The 25720-nt window shown below is 33.8% G+C and overlaps 1 protein-coding gene across 1 annotated transcript in view; it reads right to left on the reverse strand.

Annotated features, from left to right (window-relative positions):
- CWC27 (CWC27 spliceosome associated cyclophilin) overlaps window positions 1–25720 on the reverse strand; it is a 254799-nt gene that overhangs the window by 128986 nt on the left and 100093 nt on the right. Inside the window, exon 11 of the mRNA XM_023210469.1 lies at window positions 8741–8844. Within this exon, the coding sequence (XP_023066237.1) occupies window positions 8741–8844 (104 nt within the window). The remainder of the gene's footprint in view (window positions 1–8740; window positions 8845–25720) is intronic.

Below are 25720 nucleotides of genomic sequence, written 5' to 3' on the forward strand. Positions count from 1 at the left end.
ATTACCTCTTTTCACTGATGATATGATTCTATACCGAGAAAACCCTTAAGATTCTGTGGAAAGACTTCTACCTGATAAACCACTTCAGCAAAGTCTGAGGATACAAGATCAATGTACTAAAATCAGTAGTATTTCTGTATACCAAATAGTGATCAAGGTGAGAATCAAATCACAAATGCAATCCCACTTACAATAGCCACAATAAATAAAATACCTAGGAATACATCTGACCAAAAAGGTAAAGATCTCTACAAGAAGAACTATAAAACACTGCTGAAAGAAACCATAAATGACACAAACAAATGGGAAAACATTCCATGCTTGTGGGTTGGAAGAATCAGTATCATTAAAATGTTCATATTGCCCAAAGCAATCTGTAGATTCAACGCTATTTCTATAAACTACCAATATCATTTTTCACAGAATTAGAAAAACTATTCTAAAATTTATATGGAACCAAAAAAGAGTACAAATAGCAAGGTGATATGGTTTGGCTTTGTGTCTCCACCCAAATCTCATCTTGAATGTCCAGGCAGAAATCTACTGCAGAGGTGGAGCCCTCATGGAGAACCTCTGCTAGGGCAGTGCACAAGGGAAATGTGAGGTTGGAGCCCGCACAGAGAGTCCCCACTGGGGTACTGCCTCCTGGAGCTGTGAGAAGAAGGTCACTGTCCTCCAGGCCCCAGGATAGTAGATCCACCAGTGGCTTGACCTGTGCTCCTAGAAAAGCTGCAGGCACTCAAGGCCAGCCCATGAGAGCAGCCTCAGTGGCTGAACCCTGCAAAGCCATAGGGATAGAGCTTCCCAAGGCCTTGGGAACCCATCCTTTCCATCAGTGTTCCCTGGATGTGGGACATGGAGGCAAAAGAGATCATTTTGGAGCTTTAGAATTTAATGACTGCCCAGCTGAATTCTGGCTTCCATGGGGCATGTAGCCCCTTTGTTTTGACCAATTTCTCCCACTTGGAATGGTGGCATTTACCCAGTACTTGTATCCCCATTGTATCTTGGAAGTAACTTAACAGACTTTTGATTTGTACAGGCTCCTATGCAGAAAGAACTTGCCTTGTCTCAGAAAAGACTTTGGACTTGGACTTTTGGGTTAATGCTGGAATGAGTTAAGACTTTGGGGGACTGTGGGAAGGCATGATTGTGTTTTGAAATGTGAGAAGAACATGAGAGGCCAGGGGTAGAATGATGTTTTGGCTCTGTGTCCCCATCCAAATCTCATCTTGAATTGTAATCCCCTTGTGTTGAAGGAGGAACTGGGTGGGAGGTGACTGGATCATGGGAGCAGTTTCCCTCATGCTGTTCTCAGGATAGTGAGTGAGTTTTCACAAGATCTGATGGTTCTCACAATATCTAATGGTTAAAAGTGGCAATCTCCCTCTCTTTCTATGGCCTTGTGAAGAAGGTACTTTCTTCTCCTTCACCTTCTGCCATGATTGTAAGTTTCCTGAGGACTCCCCAGCCACGTGGAACTGTGAGCCAATTAAAACTCTTTCCTTTATAAATTACCCAGTCTCAAGTAGTATCTTTATAGCAGTGTGAAAATGGACTAATATACAAAGCAACCCCAAGAATAAGAATAAAGGTAGAGGCATCACATTACCCATCTTCAAATTACACTACCAGTCTATAGTAACCAAAATAGCATACTACTGGTACAAAAATAGTCACAAAAATTGATTGAACAGAATAGAGACCCCTGAAATAAAGCCACATAAATACAACCAAATGATCTTTGACAAAGTTGAAAAAAAATAAGCAATAGGGAAGGGATACTCTATTCAATAAATGGTGCTTGGGAAACTGGCTAACCATATGCCGAAGAATGAAACTGAACCCCTACCTCTCACCATACACAAAAATTAACACAAGATAGACTAAAGACCTAAATGTAAGACCTTACACTACAAAAATACTAGAAAAAGCCCAGGGAATACTCTTCTAGACATTGGCCTATGAAAATAATTTATGACTAAGTCCCCAAAGGCAAATGTAACAAAACCAAAAATTGTTGATTGGAACCTCACTAAACTGAAGAACTTCTACACAGCAAAATAAACTATCAACAGAGTAAACTCTACCTACAGAATGGGAGAAAATATTTGCAAAGTATGCACCCAACAAAGAACTAATATCCAAAATCTATAAAGAATTTAAACAAATCAACAAGAAAAAAAATCCAGCTCTATTAAAAATAAGCAAAAGACATGAACAGACACTTCTCAAAAGAAGACATACAAGTGGCCCCCCCCAAAAAAAAACACGAAAAAAATGTTCAACATCACTAACCATGAGAAAGATGGAAATCAAAACCATAATGAGACACCCATCTCACACTAGTCAGAATGGCTGTTACTAACAAGTCAGAAAATAACAGATGTTGGCAGCATTGTAGAGAAAAGAGAATGCTTATACAATGGTGATGGCAATGTAAATCAGTTTACCTTTTGTGGAAAGCACTGTGGAGATTTCTTAAAGAATTAAAAATAGAATTACCATTTGACTCAGCAATCCCATTACTGGGTACCTACCCAAAGAAAGAGAAATCATTCTACCAAAAAGACACCTGTACTCGTATGTTTATTGCTATTCACTATTCACAATAGCAAAGACGTGGTATCAACCTAGGTGCCCACCAACAGTGAACTGGATAAAGAAAATTTTATACATATACACCATTGAAAACTACACAGTCATAAAAAGGAAAAAAGTCATGTTGTTTGCAGCAACATGGATGCAGCTGGAGACATTATCCTAAGCAAACTAATGCAGAAACAGAAAACCAAATACCGCATTTTCTCACTTATAAATGAGAACTAAACGCCACGTACATATGGACACAAGGAAACAATAAGAAACTTGAGATTCCAAAAGGAACAAGACAGGGAGGAGGACAAGGGTTGAAAAACTACCTGTTGGGTATTATTTCACCACTTGGGTGATGGGATCATTAGAAGAACAAATCTCAGCATCACGCAATATACCCATGTAACAAACCTGCACATGTAATCCCTGAATCTAAAATTAAAAATTAAAATTAAAAAAGAACACAAAGCTTTCTTGTTTTTCTGAGTTCCTTCCCAAGTGCTTTAACCCAAGGATAATGTATTAAATTCTGAAATGAAGTGGCAATAATCAGTAAGTGTTAAGACTTGACAGATGGATTCATAAAACCAGGAAATAATATCACTAGAAGCTTTACTTAAGAATTTACACAAGTTCACACACACCCCTTTTAACAAAGAATATGATTATGATTATAGACATGCAACTTCAAAATTTGAAAAACATGAAGAAAAGCTTATTTTGGGATATTAACTTACACAATATTTACATATAGCCATATTGATTATAAGCTTTAACTGCAACTAACACAGTACTAAAATTCACATTTTCAACATATACAATTTGGACAGGAAACAAAATAGAACCAAGAATAGCTATATTTTTCTTTTTTAAAATCTAAAATTATTAATTTTATATAGTAATGTACATTTGTTAAGGATTTTCTTGTTAATTTGCTTCTTATAAGATCCCTGAGGAGTGTCCAAGGCATTTTATCCATGGATTTATGAAAAGAAAACTGAGTCACAAAGGCTTAGATAACTTCACTGTTCGTAACTGTAAGAGTCTTAATACTGTCGTACTTATTTTCTCAGGAGATATAATATTCCAAAGCATCCTTATAACCATTAGTGTTACATATAACAAGCACCAAGTATTACTAATTACTATTAAAATTTCCAAAATTAATGTATTTTTAGTCTCTCCATATTGGTAGGTGTTACATGCATCCAAACGAAAATTCATACAGAAGACAGGTCTATATTATACAACAATTCGGTATATCAAGCTAAGCAAAGTGTTTTTAAAAGTATCAATTAATCTGCCTTTCAGTTTATTGGTAAACTAAATGGCTAGATATAGATAAAATGTTCAAAAGACCAAATCATTCAGATTTGCCAGAATACTTAGATTTTGTTTTGGATTAAAATAAAGTGCTTTATAAAAGCCAGATATGTAGCCATATAGTCCAATAAAAAAATCTTTCCTGAATAGGTTCATTAGGGTATACAGCTCAACTGAGAAATTTCAGAGCCAAGGTTAAATAACACTTTCAACTTCTTTTCTTGTGAGAATATCTTACTACGCAAATACCTACGAGAACCTCTGGATCTGTTCCCAGAGTTCATGTAGTTCTAACCTTGGAATATCTACTGTTTGGGAAGATAGGCTAAGTTCTGACACACATTCAAGGATTCCTAAAATTTTACTTTGTTTCCATAATGCTATGTAGTGAGAAATCTCATGATATCATTTTTAATCATGAGGAAAGAAGAATGTCAAATACAATGTAATATTTACTAAAATCACACATTTTTCATAATAAATTCATAGTCAATTTTTTACCATTATAACAGCAATACTTGACTAAAATCACACATTTTTCATAATCAATTCATAGTCAATTTTTTACCATTATAACAGCAATACTCGACTAAAAATCACACATTTTTCATAATAAATTCATAGTCAATTTTTTACCATTATAACAGCAATGCTTGACTAAAAATCACACATTTTTCATAATAAATTCATAGTCAATTTTTTACCATTATAACAGCAATACTTGCCAATTTTAAAAGATCACAGTAACTTTAGAGGAAATACAATTCTAAGAAAAAGGTAATCCATAATGTACATCATAGATGGTTCTAAAAAAGAATTTTGCTAAGCCTTCTAACAAGATACTGATAACAAAACATAATAAAATATTGCTCCTAATAGCACTCTAACAGTATTAGAATCAAAATCAAATGGTCTACTTCGTGCCCAGCTCTAGGTTTCTAAAAACGATACTCTGATTAGAGTAACCACAGTTCCTCAAAGAAGTGGTTGATTGCAGGTCTGGAGAATGGAAAATACAAGATCAGATGGAAGTATCTTGCGGTGCCAGAAAGTAAGAAGTGCTCAAAGGATGGGGACAAGCTAAAAGGGCACACAAGTCAACCCTGAAAGTGCAACACACCAACATGGCACAGATATACATATGTAACAAACCTGCATGTTATGCACATGTACCCTAGAACTTAAAGTATAATAAAAAAAAAAAAAAAAAAGAGCTACCAATGGCCAAAGCTGGAAAAATTTGAACAAAATAAATAATAATAGTTTCATATAATTAACTATATACATAATATAGTTAATACTATTAACTATATATATAATATAGTTAATAGTATTAACTATATATAGTATAATAAATAGTATAAACTATATAATTTATGCTTAAATATAAATATATAAATAACATATATTATTTATTATTATAATATTATAAATGTCAATATATTATGTAAATAATATATATTTTGGGATTATAACACTATATAATTTACATTTAAATACAAATATGTAAATAACATCTATTATTATAACATTTATAAATGTCAATATATTATATAAATAATATATATTTATAAATATATTAGCATACTTATAAATAATATAAATATTCACGGCTCATACTGAAATTAAGATGTAAATAACAAAAGAGAAAGTTCTTTCTTACAGAATTCCAAGTAATTAAAGTAGAAATCAGAGAACTAGAAAGGCACCATTAGAACACCACAGTAAATAATTGTTTTCAATAGGTAAGATCTACCATCTACCAATAGATGCTAAAGTTAGTAGAGAGAAACTTGAAGAGAAACAGAATATTTGTATAGTGTCAAAGTATCTTCCCCTAAATATTTATAAAACTCAAAGGTAAAAAGAGTCTTTTTACAGCAACTGTAAAGCAGTACAGCAACTGTACTGTAAACTGTAAAGAGTACAGCAACTCAGCAGACACCATTTTATCCAAGGGATCAAGGTAATATCACTGGGAATAAGACAGGAGACATTGTGTTACTCCTGATATAATGCACTGAGAAGGAATACTACTTCTGTGGTAATCTTCCCAAAAAAGAAGTAATCATAATTCAATTAGAAAACATCAGACTCATAATGAGAGACATTCTACAAAATATTTAACCAAGACTCTTCAAAGTGTCAAGGTCATGAAAGACAAGGAATGACTGAGGAATTGTCACAGATCAGAAGAGACCAAGAAGACATGACAAATAAATGCAATTCGATCCTAGATAAAATCATAGAACAAAAAAAAAGGATATTAGTGTGGAAAATGGTGAAATTCTGATAATGTCTGAAGTTAGTTAATAGTATTGTTCCAACATTAATGGCATGGTTTTGATCACTAATCTATGGTCACGGAAGGCCTTAACATTAAAGGTATATGGTAACTATTATTTTTGCAACTTCTGTGTAAGTCTAAAATAATTTCAAAATAAAACAATAAAAATAAATAAATAAAATGGCATATTTTGAGATGAGAAAAAACAAAAACAATCAAATGACCCAATTTTGGGGGAAGCTAATTTTAACAATCATTTGGATTTAGAGAAAATCCAGTTATTCCTATAGGATATAAGGAAAGTTAACAGAAAAATAATTAGTAATATAATTCTCTTTCTAATTATGGCATAAAAATATTTTCACATGGTTAACAATCATAAAAGCAGATTGAGGCCAGGCACCGTGGCTCATGCCTGTAATCCCAGCACTTTGGGAGGCTGAGGCAGGCAGATCACCTGAGGTCAGGAGTTCGAGACCAGCTGGTGAACATGGTGAAACCCTGTCTCTATTAAAAATACAAAAAATCAGACAGGCATGGTGGCACGTGCCTGTAGTTTCAGCTACTCGGGAGGCTGACGCACTAGAATCACTTGAACCTGGGAGGCGGGGGTTGCAGTCAGCCAAGATCACGCCACTGCATGGTGACAGAGTGAGACTCCCTCTAAATAAATAAATAAATTAAATAAATAAAAGCAGATTGAAATGAGCTCTGTTAAGAATCTTCTCTTTTGTATTAAGAAATCAGTCTTTAAGACTAATGTCTTTCTTTACCTATTTATTATTTCAAAGGGAGACAAATAAATAAACGTAGCACTGTTTATGTCTAATGTAGGCCTCACCTGTATGGCACTATTATAGTATACCTACTGCATTTCTTTCACTCCTAGTAGATCATAACTATAAGTCACAATGTTACACTCCTCATCTAGCATAGTGTTTAAGACATGAGGGTACTAATAATTATTAGCTCAAAAGCGAATAAAATATTTAAGTTTTATATTTTATTCTTTCTAGTTGAAATTATTTTCATATATTTAAAATACTTTTAATTATAAGAAACAGTCTTCTAAGATAATTACTTATAAACCTAAAAATAAAATAATCCTGACTGTACTTGTTTCAAATCTCATTATTGCTAATATATTGTTTATATTCTGGGTTATATTTTGCCTTCATGATCTAGCCACAAATAAGTTTATCCCTTCTTCTAAATTCAGTTTATTATTTGTGCCATTATACCTCAGTTAATTTTTAAATAATTAGTTTCATTCAAATATATACTTTAGTGACTTTCAAATCTTCATGAAGTATGTATAATATCTGCCTTTATGAAAATAGTCATTGGGGATTTTGTACAAATAATCTGAGAATTGAGAACTATGCTCTTTAAATAGTTACATGGTATTACTCATACTACTTAAAATAAACAATAATAATACCTATGGCCAAACATTGTGCCACTGTTCTGTATTAGAATGTGTAGTCTTTAAGGCTAGATGCTACATCTTATTCTTTAATACACCTCCAGTGACTGTCAATAGAATCTAGTAGATAAAACACTCCAAGCTTTCAAAAGCATAAAAATACAGAATATATATGCACAAGCAAATTTGTTATACCAAATTTAGTATACATTATAAGAGGCAATTGAGTAAAATTTCTGATCATATTCACTGAATGTACAATACAATTTATCACTGTAAAAAGATAACAGATGAGGGTTCCAAGCTGTTATTTTGGAAACTGAACATTACATGGTTTATAGCTGAAACAATTTTAAACTAAATTAAAGATCATCAGTGAAAAAGCTTTTCTTTAAAGCTTAATAAAAGTCATAGTGAAACAAAGAACCTAATTAACCTGTATAAACAGCAAGATGTTATTTTCATCAGCTTTATCAATACTTTAGATTTTCTATGTCTTAACATAAGAGTAAAAACAAAAACAAACAAAAAACAATATTAGGCATTTAATACTATTCAAACCAACACACAAATGTTTACCTAAGTCTCCAACATAGGGCTCAAACACTTTTTAAAAATGTTTTAAAGAATATGCAATATCTATCTATCTATCTATCTATCTATCTATCTATCTATCTATCTATGTATCTATCTACCAACATTCCACCCTTGTGTACTTTTAATCCAGTTAGATGCTATGGCAACCTTTAAGATTTGCTAGATTTCAAGTATTCTGTTAGTTGTTATGAATCTTACTTAAAAACAATAGTTACAATCCCATTTGCACTGAATTTACTTCTCAGACAAATTTCCTGGGTGGAAATTTATTTTACTGGCTAACAGTTCAAAGAAACTATTTTACACACACACACACACACACATATACACACACACATACACACACACATATACACACCCTAACTCAAGAAGGAGGGAAAGAAACAGGGAAGAGAAAATGAAAAGGAAAGGAGAAAGGAAGGGATGAAAATGGGAGAGAGCAAGGAGGAGCTAAGAAAATTCAGAGAAGGGGGAGTATCAAGTGAAAAAATAAGCCTGATGAATGCCCTTACCTTCACTTCTTTTTTCTGCTTGTTTTGCTTCATTTTCTACTTTTTTTTGTTTTGCTGCTAAGAGTTCCCGTTTTAATTGTCTTGCTTCTTTTCTGAGCTCTTCGCTATAAAGCAAAAAGAGTTATGTAAGTATATAATACATTGAGAGTAAAAGTTGTTTTGCAAAAACAGAATCGTTGGTATACTACATCTAAGAAAAATAAAGTGAATAATGTAATTCATTTATTTTGTTTCTGTGTATGTATACTTGTGGTATAGAAATACACTTAAAGGATTTTAAAAGTTCTAATTTTTTCATAATAGCAGTATGAATTACTATAAAATATATCCCCTATCAAACATAAGTGATAAATGACCCATTATCTTCCTAGTTCATTAACAAATTTAACATTCTAGTTTTAGTTTAATAACTTATGGAGACACTGGATCAAAACAAAATTTTTAATATAAATATTACTCATTAAGCATGGACATATGCAAAAAATTTGGCTTCAAAGATGGTTGAATTCCTGAACAGGTACCAGTAACTATCATTTATTAAGTAATTATTACATGCTAAGTTTCACGCTAAAAACTTTTAAAACTCATTTGATTTTTAAACCCAAGTTTTTAATTCATTTAATACTACAGTTTGGCATATAATTCCCTTTTAATTTCCTGGTAGTTAAATCTACCAGGGTGAGGTCTGACGATTAATATAATTATGTGTTACAGACAAACTTAGAAGTAAATGTTACCTTCACTACAAGGCACTAGCTAAGTGACTTGCTTCTCCATGCCAGTTTCAGGGCAGGAGATTCAAATTCATACCTTGCAAAGAATTATTAACTACGCATTATCATAAACCTGTAGGGTTACTTGCGACTAGTCAAGTCTGTGCATATATTCTCTATGAATGTCAAGTACCCACTGTATTTTCAACAAAATCTAGAGTGAATCATGGAAACTCAAAGGCTATGAACCCAAGCATGCGCTCCACTCTGAAAATGTTTATCAAAGATATTCTTTGTTTAGTGGAATCTGAAGTCTAGATAATTACATACCTGACTGAACCTTTATGCTTTTTACTAATCCCAAATCCTGTACCTTTTTACCACTGCCATGTATTAGTTACCAAACTGCTAGGCCTTATGATGTGCGTAACTCAGTTCTTTACATCTTTTTTTCCACATCAGACACACACAGCCACATTTTGCATCTGCTTGGCCTCCAAGATCCTGAATTCTGAAAGTTCCCTCAGTGATCAAAATCCACTATGTTTTAACTTTTTCAGCCTTTCATTCCTACTAAACTTGCACGTATTCCCATAATAATGAAAGCCAATTCCTTAACTGTAGTTCATGGTCCATCAGCCCCATTCTAGCCCTAATTGGCTGTCTATCCATACTGGATGCTATGACCAGTCATTTCACTGATGACCTCATCAGCACCCATAATTTCCTTGACTTGTTTGTCCTGTGGATACATCATAATCACCTAGAAGAACTTGCTAGCAACATGTTGGGGTAGACAAATCTCCAGGGAATGTAATAACCTTAGATGTGGAATGTTGCCTGGAAATTTGCCCTTGTAACAAGATCCCCAGGTGATTCCAGTATGTACTCAGGTTTGGGATCCAATGCTCTAGGATCTTATTATAGAAATTATCTTCTCTCTTTTACAATTTCAAATACTCTCACTTCACTGATCCTTTTATTCAGCAAACAAACATGCTCAAATTTCTCTGGACTCAGCTCAAACCAAGTGATTATTATCTTCACAAATGGACTTCATTCTTGAAAGAACAGTTTACATATACAGTGTGCTTTATTAACCTCTAACTTCTTAATCTCTTGCAATCTATCCCTCTTACAGTCTACTGAAACTGCTTCTATATCAACCAAATTCAATGGCCTTTTCTCATTCCTCCTCTTCCTTTTTGGCCTCTATCATTCAATGATGTTAATTATTCCTTCCTTCTCCTTTCTTCTTGGAATTCTATCCCAGTCAGGCTTATATACCATTTTAGCATTTTGAATCTCCAATTCTTCTCCTGGTTACTCTTTTTCTTCCCATATTATAATTGCTGACATTTTTCTCATCTCTATACTTTGTACACTGGCATTTTAATCTAATCTCATAACATCAACTATCACTCCTATATAAGTTATTTCCAAACGTAGATGTTTTGCCTTGATTATGGTCCTGCATTTCTAGCTATCTTCTACAAATTTTTGTGTAGATTAACTGAGAAATTTAAGGTAAGACACATACTGATATGGTATGGCTGTATCCCCACCCAAATCTCATCTTGAATTGCAGTTCCCGTAATCTCCACGTGTTGTGGGAGGGACCCAGAGGAAAGTGATTGGATCATGGTGGCAGTTTCTCCCATGCTGTTCTCATGATAGTGAGTTCTCACAAGTCCTGATGGTTTTATAAGAATTTGGTATTTCCCCTCCTGGCACTCATTCTCTCTCCTGCCAGCCTGTGAAGAGGTGCCTTCCACCATGATTGTAAGTTTCCCGAGGCCTCTCCAGCCATGCAAAACTGTGAGTCAGTTAAACCTCTTTTCTTTATAAATTACCCAGTCTTGGGTATGTCTTTATTAGCAGCATACGAACAGACTAATACACATACAATTTTAAGTTTCCTAGTAGCCAGATTTAAAAACTAAAAGGAAACATTAATTTTTACATACTTAATATATCTAAAATATTACCAATTAACATGAAACCAATATAAAGAAGATTAATGTGACATTCTACACTCTCTTTTGTACTAAGCCTTCAAAATCCAGTGTGCATTTTACACTTACCGCAAATCTCAATTGAGACTAGACTCATTTCAAGGACTCAACTCTAGAGAAACAGCAGGCTGGACATCTCCACATAATTACAAATTCTTTATGTCCAAACCTGAAATCCTCTCCTTCTTGCCCAAATTTGTTCCTTCTCCTGTAGTCTCTATTTGATCATGGAACAATAATCTTTCTAATGACCAGACTTTAAACTTCCCTTGGACTCTTCTCCCTTTCCTTTCATTGAATCAGTGTTGAAGTACACCATTTTCTAATCTCTCTCACATATAACAGTTCCTCTTGACTCTAACCATCAATGCCCAGTTTAGGCTCTCATTACGTGTTCTCAGGTAAGTACAATTACTTCAAAGCTTAAAGTATATGAACACAACTGTAGAAATCCCATATTTACTCGGCATGACATAAAAATGGAACTGGGTAGCCGCTGCACAGGTAACAGCAAGCACATCTTCCATTTACTCCACCAAACATTACTATCTTTTTATTATGCTACTTTGTATAGTTTTCAATTTGGTAAGTAATTCAGTCATTTAGAAGATATTTTCCAAAGACTAAAGTCTTTGAGGTAGAGATTATTTTGAGAGTTGAAGAGCAAATGGTGCATTTCTAGGACAGACAAACTAGTTATGAGAATAATTTGAAGTACACAAAGAATGAGGCAAAGAAAGTATATACTGTTTATGATACTATTTGTAGAGGGAGAACAACATAGTTATTATAAGACTTAACTTTGGATGCAGAAAGTACTGATTTAAAATCCAACTCTATCACTTATTAGCCAGGTGACCTGAGAATAGTTACTTAACTTCTCTGAGACTCAGTTTATTCAACTATAAATTAGGGGTAAGGTATGTAAAATATTGAGCACATAAGACATGTTCAACAAATGGTAGCTATTATGATTTAGGTCATCTATTTAAAACAGCACCACTGTTAAGAGCTGTCTGTCATATGGGCATAGTTCCTTATTACATTATTTATTATAAATGAATGTTATCTCTACTATATACAGCAAACAACTTTGTTCATCGTTTTAAAAGGGCAATGAATGCATAATGCTTCCTTCTAAAAATCTATCCTTAAATAGTCAAAGATTTAGACATACTATTGATGTAGCCATATAATATACAAACTGAGCAATGTTGAATAAAATCTCAAAAATGACAAGGTGAGACAGAGAAGGGCAGGTCTATACAGATTATTAAAAATTGCTTTATTATGCTAAATATTTCAAGTGATTGAAGATTTACAATGTTGTCAAAATCTTTGAGACTATTCAAGCAACACCATTTGTTAGTACTGTGGAATCTATGACTATTGAAACGAAGTACAAGTTTTTAAACCAATTTTTAGATCACAGTCTAATTTTAAGATTCCCAATCTTACATTCTCTGGAATATCATCCTATCCACTGGCATCAGAATATATTTAAATATATTAAAATGAGAATTAAAATTGTAAGCTTGGAGTATATGTCACCATATACTGCCAAATTATGGTCTTACTTTAGAGTCCAGAAAGCATTGTCTTCGCCTCCTCAAAGCCTAGTCTCTGCTTAAATGGTAAAAGAAATCGCTTTTGTAAACTGTTACTAACTCTAAGCCATTAATTGTTTTTCTCACAGTTATATTTCATTTGAATTTTAATATGGTTTGTATGACATCAGCATTTATCCACCAGATATTTCTATATTTTTTATCTAGTAAATCTGCAATAAGTTACTCCTTAATGGAAAAAAGAATTTCTTAAAAAAAAAACCCAATAACATATCAGCAGTCTAGAAATTACAGTAGCTTTATATATTTAGTAATAGCAAAGAAATTACTAATTCATTTAGCAATTTTTGGAGCACTTAATATTTATATGGTAACATTCTGGGTACTGGCATGGAAATCAAGATGATTAAGGAAGGGAACCTCACTTTGCTAGGTTCTTTAAATCAGTTACCTCCTATATCACTTAATAATCTTTTCAATGAGCTGTGATATAGGCATTTTATAGGTAAAAAGGCTGACATTTATGAAGATCAAATAAATACCTTTTTAGAAGTCACATAGTGAGTAAGTGACAGAGCTAGAAATTTAAAAATGGGACTATCTGAACTCCAGGTCTATGCTCTTTCCATGTTGTTTCATGGATATCTTGAGAAAAACTTCAAGGAACCTAAATTCCAAGGAGGGATATAAGCCATGTACATGAATAATAAAAACAGTACATAACAAAAAGCAGCAGCTTTCACAACAAATAAACAACTGAAGTATTTTGAAATTCAGTGAAGGAAAGAGTACTGCAGGACAAATAAGAGATGGCCTCACAGAGGAAGCATGTGAACTGGGACGTGAAAGGTAAGTAGGAATTAGCTATTTACAGACAGAATGAAGATGCATCCAAGCAGTGTGTTGAAACCAAGACAGAGAGATGGAAAAACAGGGTACATGCTAAAACATGAAGATATTTGGCTATTGCATAAAATAATTTAAAGTGGGGCAAGGTAACTAGTAATGAAAGATAGAGCTGGGAAAAGGATCTGGGGTAAAGTATAAATGCCAAGCTTTTGGGAGTAAAGTGACAATATTTTCCTTCAGTTTTTCCACACCTTTGGCTTTTCCAATTTTTTTTGCAACCGATTTCTCAACTGCTCTTAGTGTCTTCATTTAACCCACTATCCACCCATTTTAACACCTTACTAGTAATCCACACACTCCTTAAATGGCTCTCTCAAAAGTAACTTATGACCTCCTAATCACAAATTTCAATGACTTCCTGCTGGATTGTAATTTAGACCTTGAAAAGAATCCAACTTCGTTGAACACCTTACCCCTCTTTGCCCCTCTGCTATCTCAAACATAGTGTCATGAGATCTTAGGACACTTAGGATCTTATCCTACCTCTTTGATATTCTTTCTCTGCTTCCACTGGTTCTACTTTTCTACCTTCTGCTCCTCAAAATTAGATGCTTCTCAACCTTCTTTTCCTCTCTGTAAATTTCATCCGCACTCAGGACTTCAATTCTCTCTGCCTTAATGCACCCAACGTATAAAATCAAGATTATTAGCCTATGCTCTTTACATATGTCCACTTTGAAGATTAAATTGACATTTCTAACTGCCAGATGAAAACTTCCACTAGACACACCACAAATGCATCCAATTTACCATTTAAAAAGTCAGATTGATAATGTCGGCTCCTCAATGAATACCAACTAATTTCTCTCTTTTCTATTTCTGATAAAGCTACCACAATGCTGGTTGTGAAGCCCACCTTCTAGTATCACTCCCTTACTTACTACATTTTTCCTTTTCCTTTAAAAAGTCTCTTCCTTTCTATGGTTAGTGACAGCAATCTAGTTTGGGCCATCAGGACTTCACTTGGTCAACAGTCTCCTACTTTGTCTATGTGCCTCTGGTCTGACCTTTCTTCCATTCATTTTATAACACACATCCCAAATCATACAGTTCTACTTCCATGATCTTCATAGCTCCCTAAATCCTAGTGAATTATGCACTAATTTCTTAAGTAATTAAATCTCTCTCATGACCTAACTTCAAACTACTTTTTTTCAACTTTATCCCCCACATATCCTCTACAGTTACTCTAAATTTCAGTCAAAACATACTAGTCATAATTACCTTGGCAAACTTTGAGATTCAGTACACACACTCCTTTGTTCATGCCATTTCCACTACTTAAAATGGTGTTTTCCCCCTATTTCTGTCTACTAAAATCTTCCTCATCTTTTAAGTCTTCATGGAAAAAGTGGCACTTGAGTATAGCTTTGGGGAAAGTTGTTAATCTCATTGATCCTCAGTTTTCTCATCTATAAATTGTGCCTATATTCAATATATGTAATATGTAAAACATCTATAAATTGTGTCTATATTCAAGACATGTAATATTCCAAGATGTAGAATTAAAACTGTGAAAATTAATAATAAAATGATACTAATTATTATGCTAAAGATATCTACTCTAATGCCAGTGATGAGTTGTCTTCTTCATCTAAAACTAATGTCAACTTACAGCATTCCAAATGATTAGACAAAGTATTTGGGTGGGGGTCGTGGGAAGAAATGTGTTTACCAAAAGACCTAGACTAAACATCATTATTTGGCCACGAAAAGGCAATTAATTCTCCTTCTTTGCCTCAGTTTCATCATCACAGAAAAATAGTTTAAGTAAGGCAAAAAATAATGTTTCTGAAATGCATAATCCAAATTATAAGTGTAAAAAGTTATACCACGCAGATCATTTTAATTCCTTTTGATTTGGCATTTTAAAGCCCATTTTGAATTAAAATTATTTCCTTAGTTTTCATTCACATCTAAGGAAGTAGTGAGATGCTGAATGTTGACATCTTTATCCTAGACACAAAAAAGCTGAAGTATAGAGATGGCAAGAGATTTTTCAAAATTATCCAAGTCAATAATAGAATTATCAACGTGACACTGACATCTTAATTCTTCATGCAGTTTTCACTTAACCTGCTAACCACCTACTAAGTGAAAAGTACTTTTAGACTCATACCTTATCTTTAAGCTGAATATTTTATTAATGTACGATTTTTATTGATTTCTAATATTTGTACATTTTTATGGGCTACATGTCATATTTTGTTACAGTTGTAGAATATGTAATGGTAAAGTCAGGATATTAAGGGTATCTATTACCTCAAGTACTTAACATTTATAAATGTTGCGTAAATTTCAAGTCCTCCCTTTTAGCTGTTTTGAAATATACAATCCATTATTGTTAACTATAGTCACCCTACTCTGCTATTGAGCATGGAGCTTGTTCTTTCTATTCAGCTGTTTGTTTATACTCATTACCCAATCTCTCTTCATCCACCCCCGCCACCAGCACACGAACCCAGATGCCTCTGGTATCCATCATTCTACATTCTACCTCCATGAGATCAAGGTTTTCAGCTCCTACATATGATTGAGAATATACGAAAATTGTCTTTCTGTGCTTGGCTTATTTCACTTAACACAATGACCTCTTGTTCCATCCATGTTGCTGCAAATGATAGGGTTTCATCCTCTTACGGCCAAGTAATATTCCATTGTGTATGTACACCACAGCTTCTTTTTCCATTCGTCCACTGATGGACTCTAAGGTTGATTCCACATCTTGGCTATTGTGAATAGTGCTGCAATAAACATGGGGTTATAGGTATCCCTTTGATATAACAATTTCCTTTTCTTTAAATAAATATCCAGTAGAAGGATTTAAGCTGAATATTTTCTATATAACAAGAGATATTATCAATAAATAGCTACATAAGAAACTTTTTATTACTACAATATCAATATATTTACAATTTTTATAAGCTTGTTCATATTACTTGATTGAAGTAGCTTTTTAAAATCCTGCAATTATTTTTTAACTGTGCAGCTTTTGAACATGAGATTGAGGATTTAAAATGGCAACGTCAAGTATCTTGCATAACTGTCAGTCTAGTTTTTACTTTTTCCCAGATGCTTTTCTCATTTTCTCCAGTTTCTAGGAATGTGCCTTAGGAAAACTTTTAGTTATATCTATTCTTTTTTCTTATGTCATGAGAAATATTGTTTTAATATAAGGGTGATGAAGTCAAGCACTGATCTTCTCTAATATTCACATTTAAAAAATTGATACAGATTATCAAGACCTGAGTGTTTGACATGCTGTTGAAGAGATATTAAATCTATATAAATGGAATATATGTGTTAGCTTCTTACATATGATGGTAAAGGAACTTGCTTAGAGGCCTTGTTAAACAAGCTGATGGCTAAACACATGCCCATTACAGACTGTTGTCTCTTGGACCACAGATGTAGTACTTGCAGTTAGTTTAAGCCTGCTATTTCCCAACATCTGATAAGAATTCGTAACACATGAAAATGATTGAAAACCAAACAAGTAAACCCTTCATGGTCTTTAGCCTGCTGCTTTAATCACAAAGATATCCAATCTGTTTGTAGTGAAACAACAGCTTGGCTGTTGATGAAATCATAAAATAGCTGTAATAAAAGCCCATCATATGCATTAACATTATAGATGTTTCATACAGTTTTTAGACTTATGGTATCATCAGCTGTAGCAGAGATGTAGGTTTAGCATATTTCAAAAAGTGCCAAAATATACTGTAGTTTATACACACATTTTGAAAATATATACTTATATCATGCAAATATCCAACAAAAGTTAATCAATAAAACTCCACTGTGTGTTTGAAGCTCTGTTCTACCTACTACTAGCATTATAGCATTGGACAACTAAGTTAACCAATCTAAGTCTCAGTTCACTCACCTAGAAGTGAAAAGAACAGTAAGGTTGTTGTAAGAAATAACTAAGATTCTATGGAAATTACTTAGCATACTTAGCATAGTAGTTGGCCCAAGATAATACTAAACAGAAATTTGCTTCTCTTATTATTATTGTTCTCACCTCCACCACTACCACTACTACTATTCTTGCTATTTACATAATCCATTATTGACAAAATGAGATCTCAGTTTAACAAAAGAGATTAAAAAGGCAAGTTTTTCCATTGTTTCCATAGAGATAGAGATTTCAAAAGCACACTGATTAGTTTTTGTGTTTGGGACACCGCTTAGATTAAATATATACTATGAAAGTGAGAAATGTAACAGTTTAAAAAAACTAAAAATTACAAAATCCCCATATCCTAACTGTGGTCACTAAATGCTTGAAAGTGAATTGCTTATTTTCTTTCATTATAACCTAGTTGAAAAGGCAAGGAATAAGCGAGTCAACAAAGAAATGCATACATACTTAGAGGAAGTATGAGGAAGGCTAACAGAGAACCTACCTTATTTTAGTCTAAGTGATCCTGAAAGGTATCTATCAAAAGATAACATTTAATCTGAGAGCTAATGTTCTACGTGCCCTTTGTAATCTGCTACACCACTACTTACGAATAGAAAGACTATATCCGTATCTTTAAATATACTGTAATTTAGAAAGAAAAGGAGAAATATAAATGCACTTGTATATAGCCTTTAAACTTACAATGTTACTCCTTTCATATGAAAGATCACATGTATTTTTAATGAAAATATTAGAAGTTTAATGCAGATTACCCCTAATCTTTGTAAGATCTTTTTCAAACTTTAGAAAATTTTATTCTTTTTTTTCAAAACACACCAAACAACAGTGTATCTTAAACAAAATCATAAGTGCCAATAATATTAGTAGGTGATATTGCTATTCTGTCTAAGCACCAAGTAAAAATCTCAGAATCAAATATGTTACTTCATAACAAAAACTTGGCTTAGTCAAGATTTCACAGAATTGGAGTACATTTGCTGTGGCAGAAACCCGGTCTTTAGTCAAATGTCTATTTTACAATCCAACTTTACAAATGATATTAATTCAACATGAAAAACAAATTAGATTTCCATTTTTAGTAAGGCAGTATACTAGATAACCTGAAAATTCTCTTGCAACCCAACACATAGAAGTGCTGAATAGAGTACATTTTTTAAAAATACCTTTACTTTTATTAATTAATTTTTTTTTTTTGAGACAGAGTCTCGCTCTGTCACCCAGGCTGGAGTGCAGTGGCATGATCTCGGCTCACTGCAGCCTCCGCCTCCCGGGTTCACGCCATTCTCCTGCCTCAGTCTCCCAAGCAGCTGGGACTACAGGTGCCCGCCACCATATCCGGCTAATTTTTTGTATTTTTAGTAGAGACTGGGTTTCACTGTGTTAGTCAGGATGGTTTCGATCTCCTGGCCTCGTGATCCACACGCCTCGGCCTCCCAAAATGCTAGGATTACAGGTGTGAGTCACCACATCCAGCCTAAAAAATACCTTTAAATACATATGTTTAGCTCACTAGAAATCAAGGGCAATACCCAGGGTTTGGAAAACGAGGAGGGGGACTGAAAACCAGAGCAATAAGCTTTGGAACTGATATTTGTATACTCTGAGTTACTGGTCTCAGTAACCTATAAATGCAGATTTTAACAATCACAGGTGTGGTGTGCGTTTCTGTAACTCCAGCTACTCAAGGGGCTGAAGCAGGAGAATCGCTTCAACATGGGAGGCGAAGGTTGCAATGAGCCAAGATTGTGCCACTGCACCCCATCCTGGATGACAGGGCAAGACTGTCTAAAAAACAAACAAAAAAAGAATTGGCTGGGTGCGGTGGCTCATGCCTTGTAATCTCAGCACTTTGGGAGGCTGAGGCAGGCGAATCATGAGGTCAGGAGTTGGACACCAGCCTGTCCAACATGGTGAAGACCCATCTCTACCAAAAATACAAAAATTAGCCAGGCAAGGTGGCATGAGCCTGTAATCCCAGCTACTCAGGAGGCTGAGGCAGAAGAATCACTTGAACCCAGGAGGCGGAGGTTGCGGTGAGCCAAGATTGTGCCACTGCACTCCAGCCTGAGCGAGACTCTGTCTCAAAAAAAGAAAAAAAAAAAAAAGAAAAAAAAAAAAAAAACATCAACAATGGACTAGATCAAGCAGAAGAAAGAATCTCAGAACTTGAATACAGATCTTTTGAAATAACCCAGTCAGACAAATATCAAGAAAAAAGAATTTTTAAATGAGCAAAGCCTTCATGACACATGAGACACCATAAATTGACAAAATATGTGAATCATCACACATATTTAGAGTCAACTGATTTTCAACAAAGGCACCAAGAACATACACTGGGACAAGAATACCCTCTTCCAGAAATAGTGCTGGGAAAACATGCAGAAGAATAAAACTAGACTCCTATCTCTAACCATATACAAATATCAACTCAAGATGGATTAAAGACTTAAACATAAGACCTAAAACTATAAAACTACTAAAAGAAAACATAGGGAAAACACTTCAGGACATTGGTTTAGGCAAAGATTTTTACATCTAAGACCTCAAAATCACAGAACAACTAAAACAAAAATAGACAAATGGGACTACATTAAACAAAAAGCTTCTGCAAAGTAAAGGAAATAATCAACGAGGTGAACAGACAACTTGTTGAATGGGAAAAAATATTTGCATACTACTCATCTGACAAGGAGCTAATATCCAGAAAATACAAACAATTCAAACAACTCAACAATAAAAAAACCAATAATCCTATTTAAAAATGGGCAAAGGATAGGAATAGACATTTCTTAAAAAAAGATGTACACTTAATTTAAGAGAAAAGGGTCTATTGCTATAATACTTTTAATTTTGGTTTAGAAGAGGAACTACTATTTATCACAGAGAAGTCCTATATTATATTTAATATTTGTATTAGAAGGAATGTTGTTTCGTTACTTAATTTACGTATTTAAAAAACTGAAATACTATTAATCAATCTGTTAATATACTACATTACATTAATAGACTTCCTTTAACTGATTGACCTTTACTGTCCTTGGAAAAAAGCTTGCTTTCTTTGACTATTTTTAAAATAATGCTTCTAAGTGAACAAAACAAAACAAAAAGCTTATGCATTCCTTTTGCACCAGTGTTCACAGAATATTTTTAGGTGTGTTGCTGTTTTAGGTTTCCATTTTCTTTTCTTTCTGCTCTATTGCCTTAATTTTTTATACTGCGTAGGCATCATTTTCATAAAAAAACTGAAGTCATTAGGAAAAAAATTAATGAACCACATTTATCACAGTATTCAACACTGTGACTCAATATGTTGTTGGTGCTAAATAAATATAGGCGTACACTAAGGGAAAAAGAGTATAGAATACTAATCCTGGGACCCATCAGAGGGAAATGTGGGGCTTTGGGAAGAGGAGAAATTTTGTTGTGAAGATAGACATCTAAAATATAGCACACAGAATAAAAATCACTGAGATAAGAGCATCAGATAGAACGATGTCGATCAGGATTTAAAGAGGATGAGGTCATTTTTGTGAAGGCCATACTAGGTAACAGACAAGTATGTAAATTCTTTAAGATTTCCCATTTCCCACAGTGTTCTCGCCTTGTTAAATTTGCTTTACCGACATCAAAACATTTTCAACATTATGTAAAAAAATGAATATATGGACAAATGATTTTAAATATAGTACATGGTATAGATTAAATAAGAAAAAAATGAGGTGGAAGTTTTTCTGGCATTCATCTAGACCTTCATCAGCATGGATCAAACTTATATAAAATAGCTTCCAGGACATCATAAAGCTGTACAAAGTGTTTCACAAATGAAGCTACATATAAGTGATACTCTTGAATTACTGAAGCTTTTCACATTTAACTTTTAGGAACTTTTGGCCCTGCCTCTCTCATCCAGTGCAGGTACAGACATTGAAGTGCCTCCTTTACGTGCAAGTCCATTCCACCTGGGTCCTGAACCAGTTATGGACAAGAGATATATCATGAGCATCTATTCAAGAATAAGGCCTAAAATAAGCCATTCTGTTTGACTCACACCTATTCCTCCTAAAACACTTCTCTCTCTTCCACTTCCCTTCTCCTCACAACTCAAAATCATCCTTCAGATCTCAGCTTCCATGCCATCTTCTCTGCAAAGACTTTTCTGAACTCTCAATACTGATGCACAAACTCCCTATATTTATCCATACCTTAGGTCTATAATCAAGTATACCTAAATGTGGCCTTCCTGATAATAAAAACATAGTATGATGTTGATGATGATATTACTGTTACGATGCATTTATCAAGTTCTAAATCCAGACTCTTTCCTCACTGCATAGGTTGAAGTTTCCAAGTTTCCCAGAAAGTACTTTGCTTGCTTTTTCAAGACAGAAGAGCCATTAGACAAATTGTGCTTTTGCTCACCTGACCTTAAAATTTGTCTTTTCTTACTGCCTTGTCTAATTGACAAGCTTGGACTCTTTTGGTACAGATGCCTGCCCAAATCAAGTGTATCACATCTTTTTGACCTTGGGGCTCTGTGATTTGCTTGCCTGCAAGTCCCTGCCCAAACTAGAGCAAGAATAATATTTTAAAGCTGAAATTTGATCTCATCATTTCAATGCTACAGTGACCCTTAATTCTCAAAGTTCAAACTACTTAGGACTGCAAGGTTCTTCATGGTCTCAGCTCTGCTTTATTCTCCATCTTTATCTCTTGCCTCACTTTTTGCATGCATTCCCACATCCTAAAATCCTGTCAGTTCTCAGAATGTATAATATAATCTTTGACACCTATTCCTCATGACCTAAAACACTCCTCTCTCTTCTACTTCCCTTCTGCTCATAACTCATAATCATCCTTCAGTTCTCAGCTTTCATGGCATGTTCTCCTTAAAGACTTTTCTGAACTCTCAATACTGATGCACAAGCTCCCTATATTATCCTTACCATCAAGCTTATCATATTGTATTTTAGCAGCCTGTTTATTTTCTTTGTAATCTCCAGTAGTCCAATAAAACTGTATCACTTCACTTTTGCAACTCCAATAAATAGCACCAAATCTAACATAAAATCAGCATTCAACACTCAATAAATACATTAAACCAAACTAAACTGTTGGTAGTGCTAATCATTCTTTAAGATTGCCTAAAGTTGCAATTTTTTGTTATTATAATATCATTGGATTTTTTTTAAAGGTATGAAAAAATAATTCAGCTCTCTCAAGCACTGGCAAAATGTATCATGTTACATGTGTGTATCCTTCCACTCAGCAATTCTATACATTTATTATAAGAATCCCAAAGTGCTCAAGCTCCTTGTTAAGCACAAAAGAAGAATGTAATGGGTGTTCATGACAACACTATTTATAAATATAATAAAAGCAAATAATTATTCAGTTTATATAAAATAGTATGTTTGTGAATATATGTGTACATGCCACCAAACAGAACCAAAGATTTGAAAGGTAGTTTACCAAAATGAAAACAATGGCTAGCTCTGTAGAATGCAGTATCACATGACTTAATGATTTTATAAACTATTCTGGTTATAAAGAAAAATTTATTTCTATTTAGAAAAAAATAAGTTTCTCTTTTGAGGGGAATATTTCAAATAATTTTCCTTGAACAAATTTGGTAGACATTATGATTCACCATTCTTTCTCTGCTTATTTCTAAAACTAAAAGAAATCATCATTATAAAGTTAAATTTAATCAAATAAAAATACTCCAGTGTTCAAGACACTTAATGCATTTTTTTTTTTTTTTTTTTTTTTTTACCGATTTAAGAATCGACTTGTTAAAACATTTTGATTTCTACCATGATCTCATGCAAAATCTCAAATATTTTGGAGCGACTATATTAAGTCAAGAACAAAAAGTGTGACATATTTGAATGCTTATGCAACACAGATTTTTTATTTTTGCAGAATAAATTTTATCATAGGGTGTATTTCAATTTGTACTAAGTAATACATCTACAACTACAAAGACAGCATTGAGACTTTTAAAAAGGTTTCTTAATATTTCCATTGCAATTTTATTAACCATGATGAGGAATAAACTGGCTATATGAGTTTAATAAAACTGTAAGTCCAAATCACACAAAAACATTTAGCTCAAATTTGATCTCACCTCTCAAAATTAAACATTTTGGAAACTACACTGATACATGCTTCTATTCTGGGAATGATTCAGCTCTTGCATATGGCCACTATGCCACTAAAAGGGTGTTTTTAGAGAATTAATACAATACCTTTTCACTCTCAATTTTTAGTTTTTTTGCTCATCCTAAGAGCCATGAGGATAGGGGATAGGCAGAAGGAAGCAAGGAATCAGTAAGGAGAGAAAAGGGAAGTTTTTGTAATTTTTCCAACTGTAACAATAAAGCTCCTACTTTAAGGGGAAAAAAACATCCCAAACCGAGTTTTCTTTTCTCTCTAGCCATCTAGACACATAAAACACATAATATGGTATAAAAGCTTTTTGAATACAATAGACACCAAGCTACAGCAGGGGTCATCATCTGAGTTGCTTGATTTTTGTAAAAACTCTCACCTATATTATAGTGGCTTAAAGATTTGCTCTACCTGAATCTGCACATACTCTGCCTCTGAAACCCTAATTGGCATTTAGCTGAAAACAAGCTTCATTCTCAGAGTCACTAGTGACTGGATGCAAGAGCTGACTCATTCCTAGGCCACTGCTGTAGAAAAGGTCAGTTTTTCTTTTCCATAAGGCTTCATAGACTTAACCTCTCTGTGGGTTTCCTACTCCGTTAGCACCTGGCAGACAAACAGGACCAGAAAACTTGCTTGAACTGTGCTAGACCAACCCTTCAAGAAAATAACGACAAGATGTGAGCCAGGAAAAGCACTTTGGAAACTACTTGCACCTAATAAAAACATATTTTTAATTTAGCTAATATGAAATCCAAAGTATTTCAGCCCAAATGGAAAAGATGCTGTATTTATATTTATGTGGGTTCTTAATTTGGGTTTGATTCACGCTTCATGCATGAAAACTACCATTTTATAGAATAAGGTGAACAGCTGGCCTACATACACCTCTACTGCTCTTCATTAAACCAAACTGAGATACGTGGCAAGTTTCAGTATTTGCCCTTAATTTTATGAATAAACCAAAATTTTCTTTTATGAAGTAAATTTATCAAAAATTATAATTGATAAAATAATTAATTAGACTTTCACATGGCTTTCTTTTTCTCTATTCCAAAAATGTTCCAAGTATGTATACATCCACATATACCTTCTCATTGAATCCTCACATCAAATTCTAAAGGGATGTTATTTTTACAGGTGGGGAATTGAAGAGAGGCAATGGTGTGGAAATTTGACAGAGGGTAGGGTATATGCAAAGATAATAAGGTAAGAAAGAGCAAGGCAATGAGGCAACACTTCAGCTTATCTGAAATAGGGTCAGGTTGAAAGTAGTTTCAATGGAATATAGTATAAACAGTAATTCCAAAACTTTAGCTGATATCAGAATCACCTGAAGGCTTGTTAAAACACAGATTGCTGGTCTTTACTCCCAGAGTTTCTGATTCTGTAGGTTTGGGGTGGGGCCTACACCTTGAGAAAGAGAAGCTGCTTTGGGGACAACACTTTGAGAACCAATAGTCAAGAACAATGTTATGTATGTAAGTCTGAGACTTTATTAATATTTTCTTAGTTTTGAAAACAAACTTAGGAGATGAACTGAATTAGTTACTTTACATTCGATCAAACGTCAATATTTATCATTAGAAACACTAAAAACTTAAGAGGCAACTGGGAAATAGTTAAGAAAGTTTTGCTCTCAGGTAAATTCAATAATAAACAAATTCAGGTAT

This window comes from Piliocolobus tephrosceles, chromosome 4 (genome assembly GCF_002776525.5).
Source record: "Piliocolobus tephrosceles isolate RC106 chromosome 4, ASM277652v3, whole genome shotgun sequence".
In the NCBI taxonomy this organism is placed as follows: domain Eukaryota; kingdom Metazoa; phylum Chordata; class Mammalia; order Primates; family Cercopithecidae; genus Piliocolobus; species Piliocolobus tephrosceles.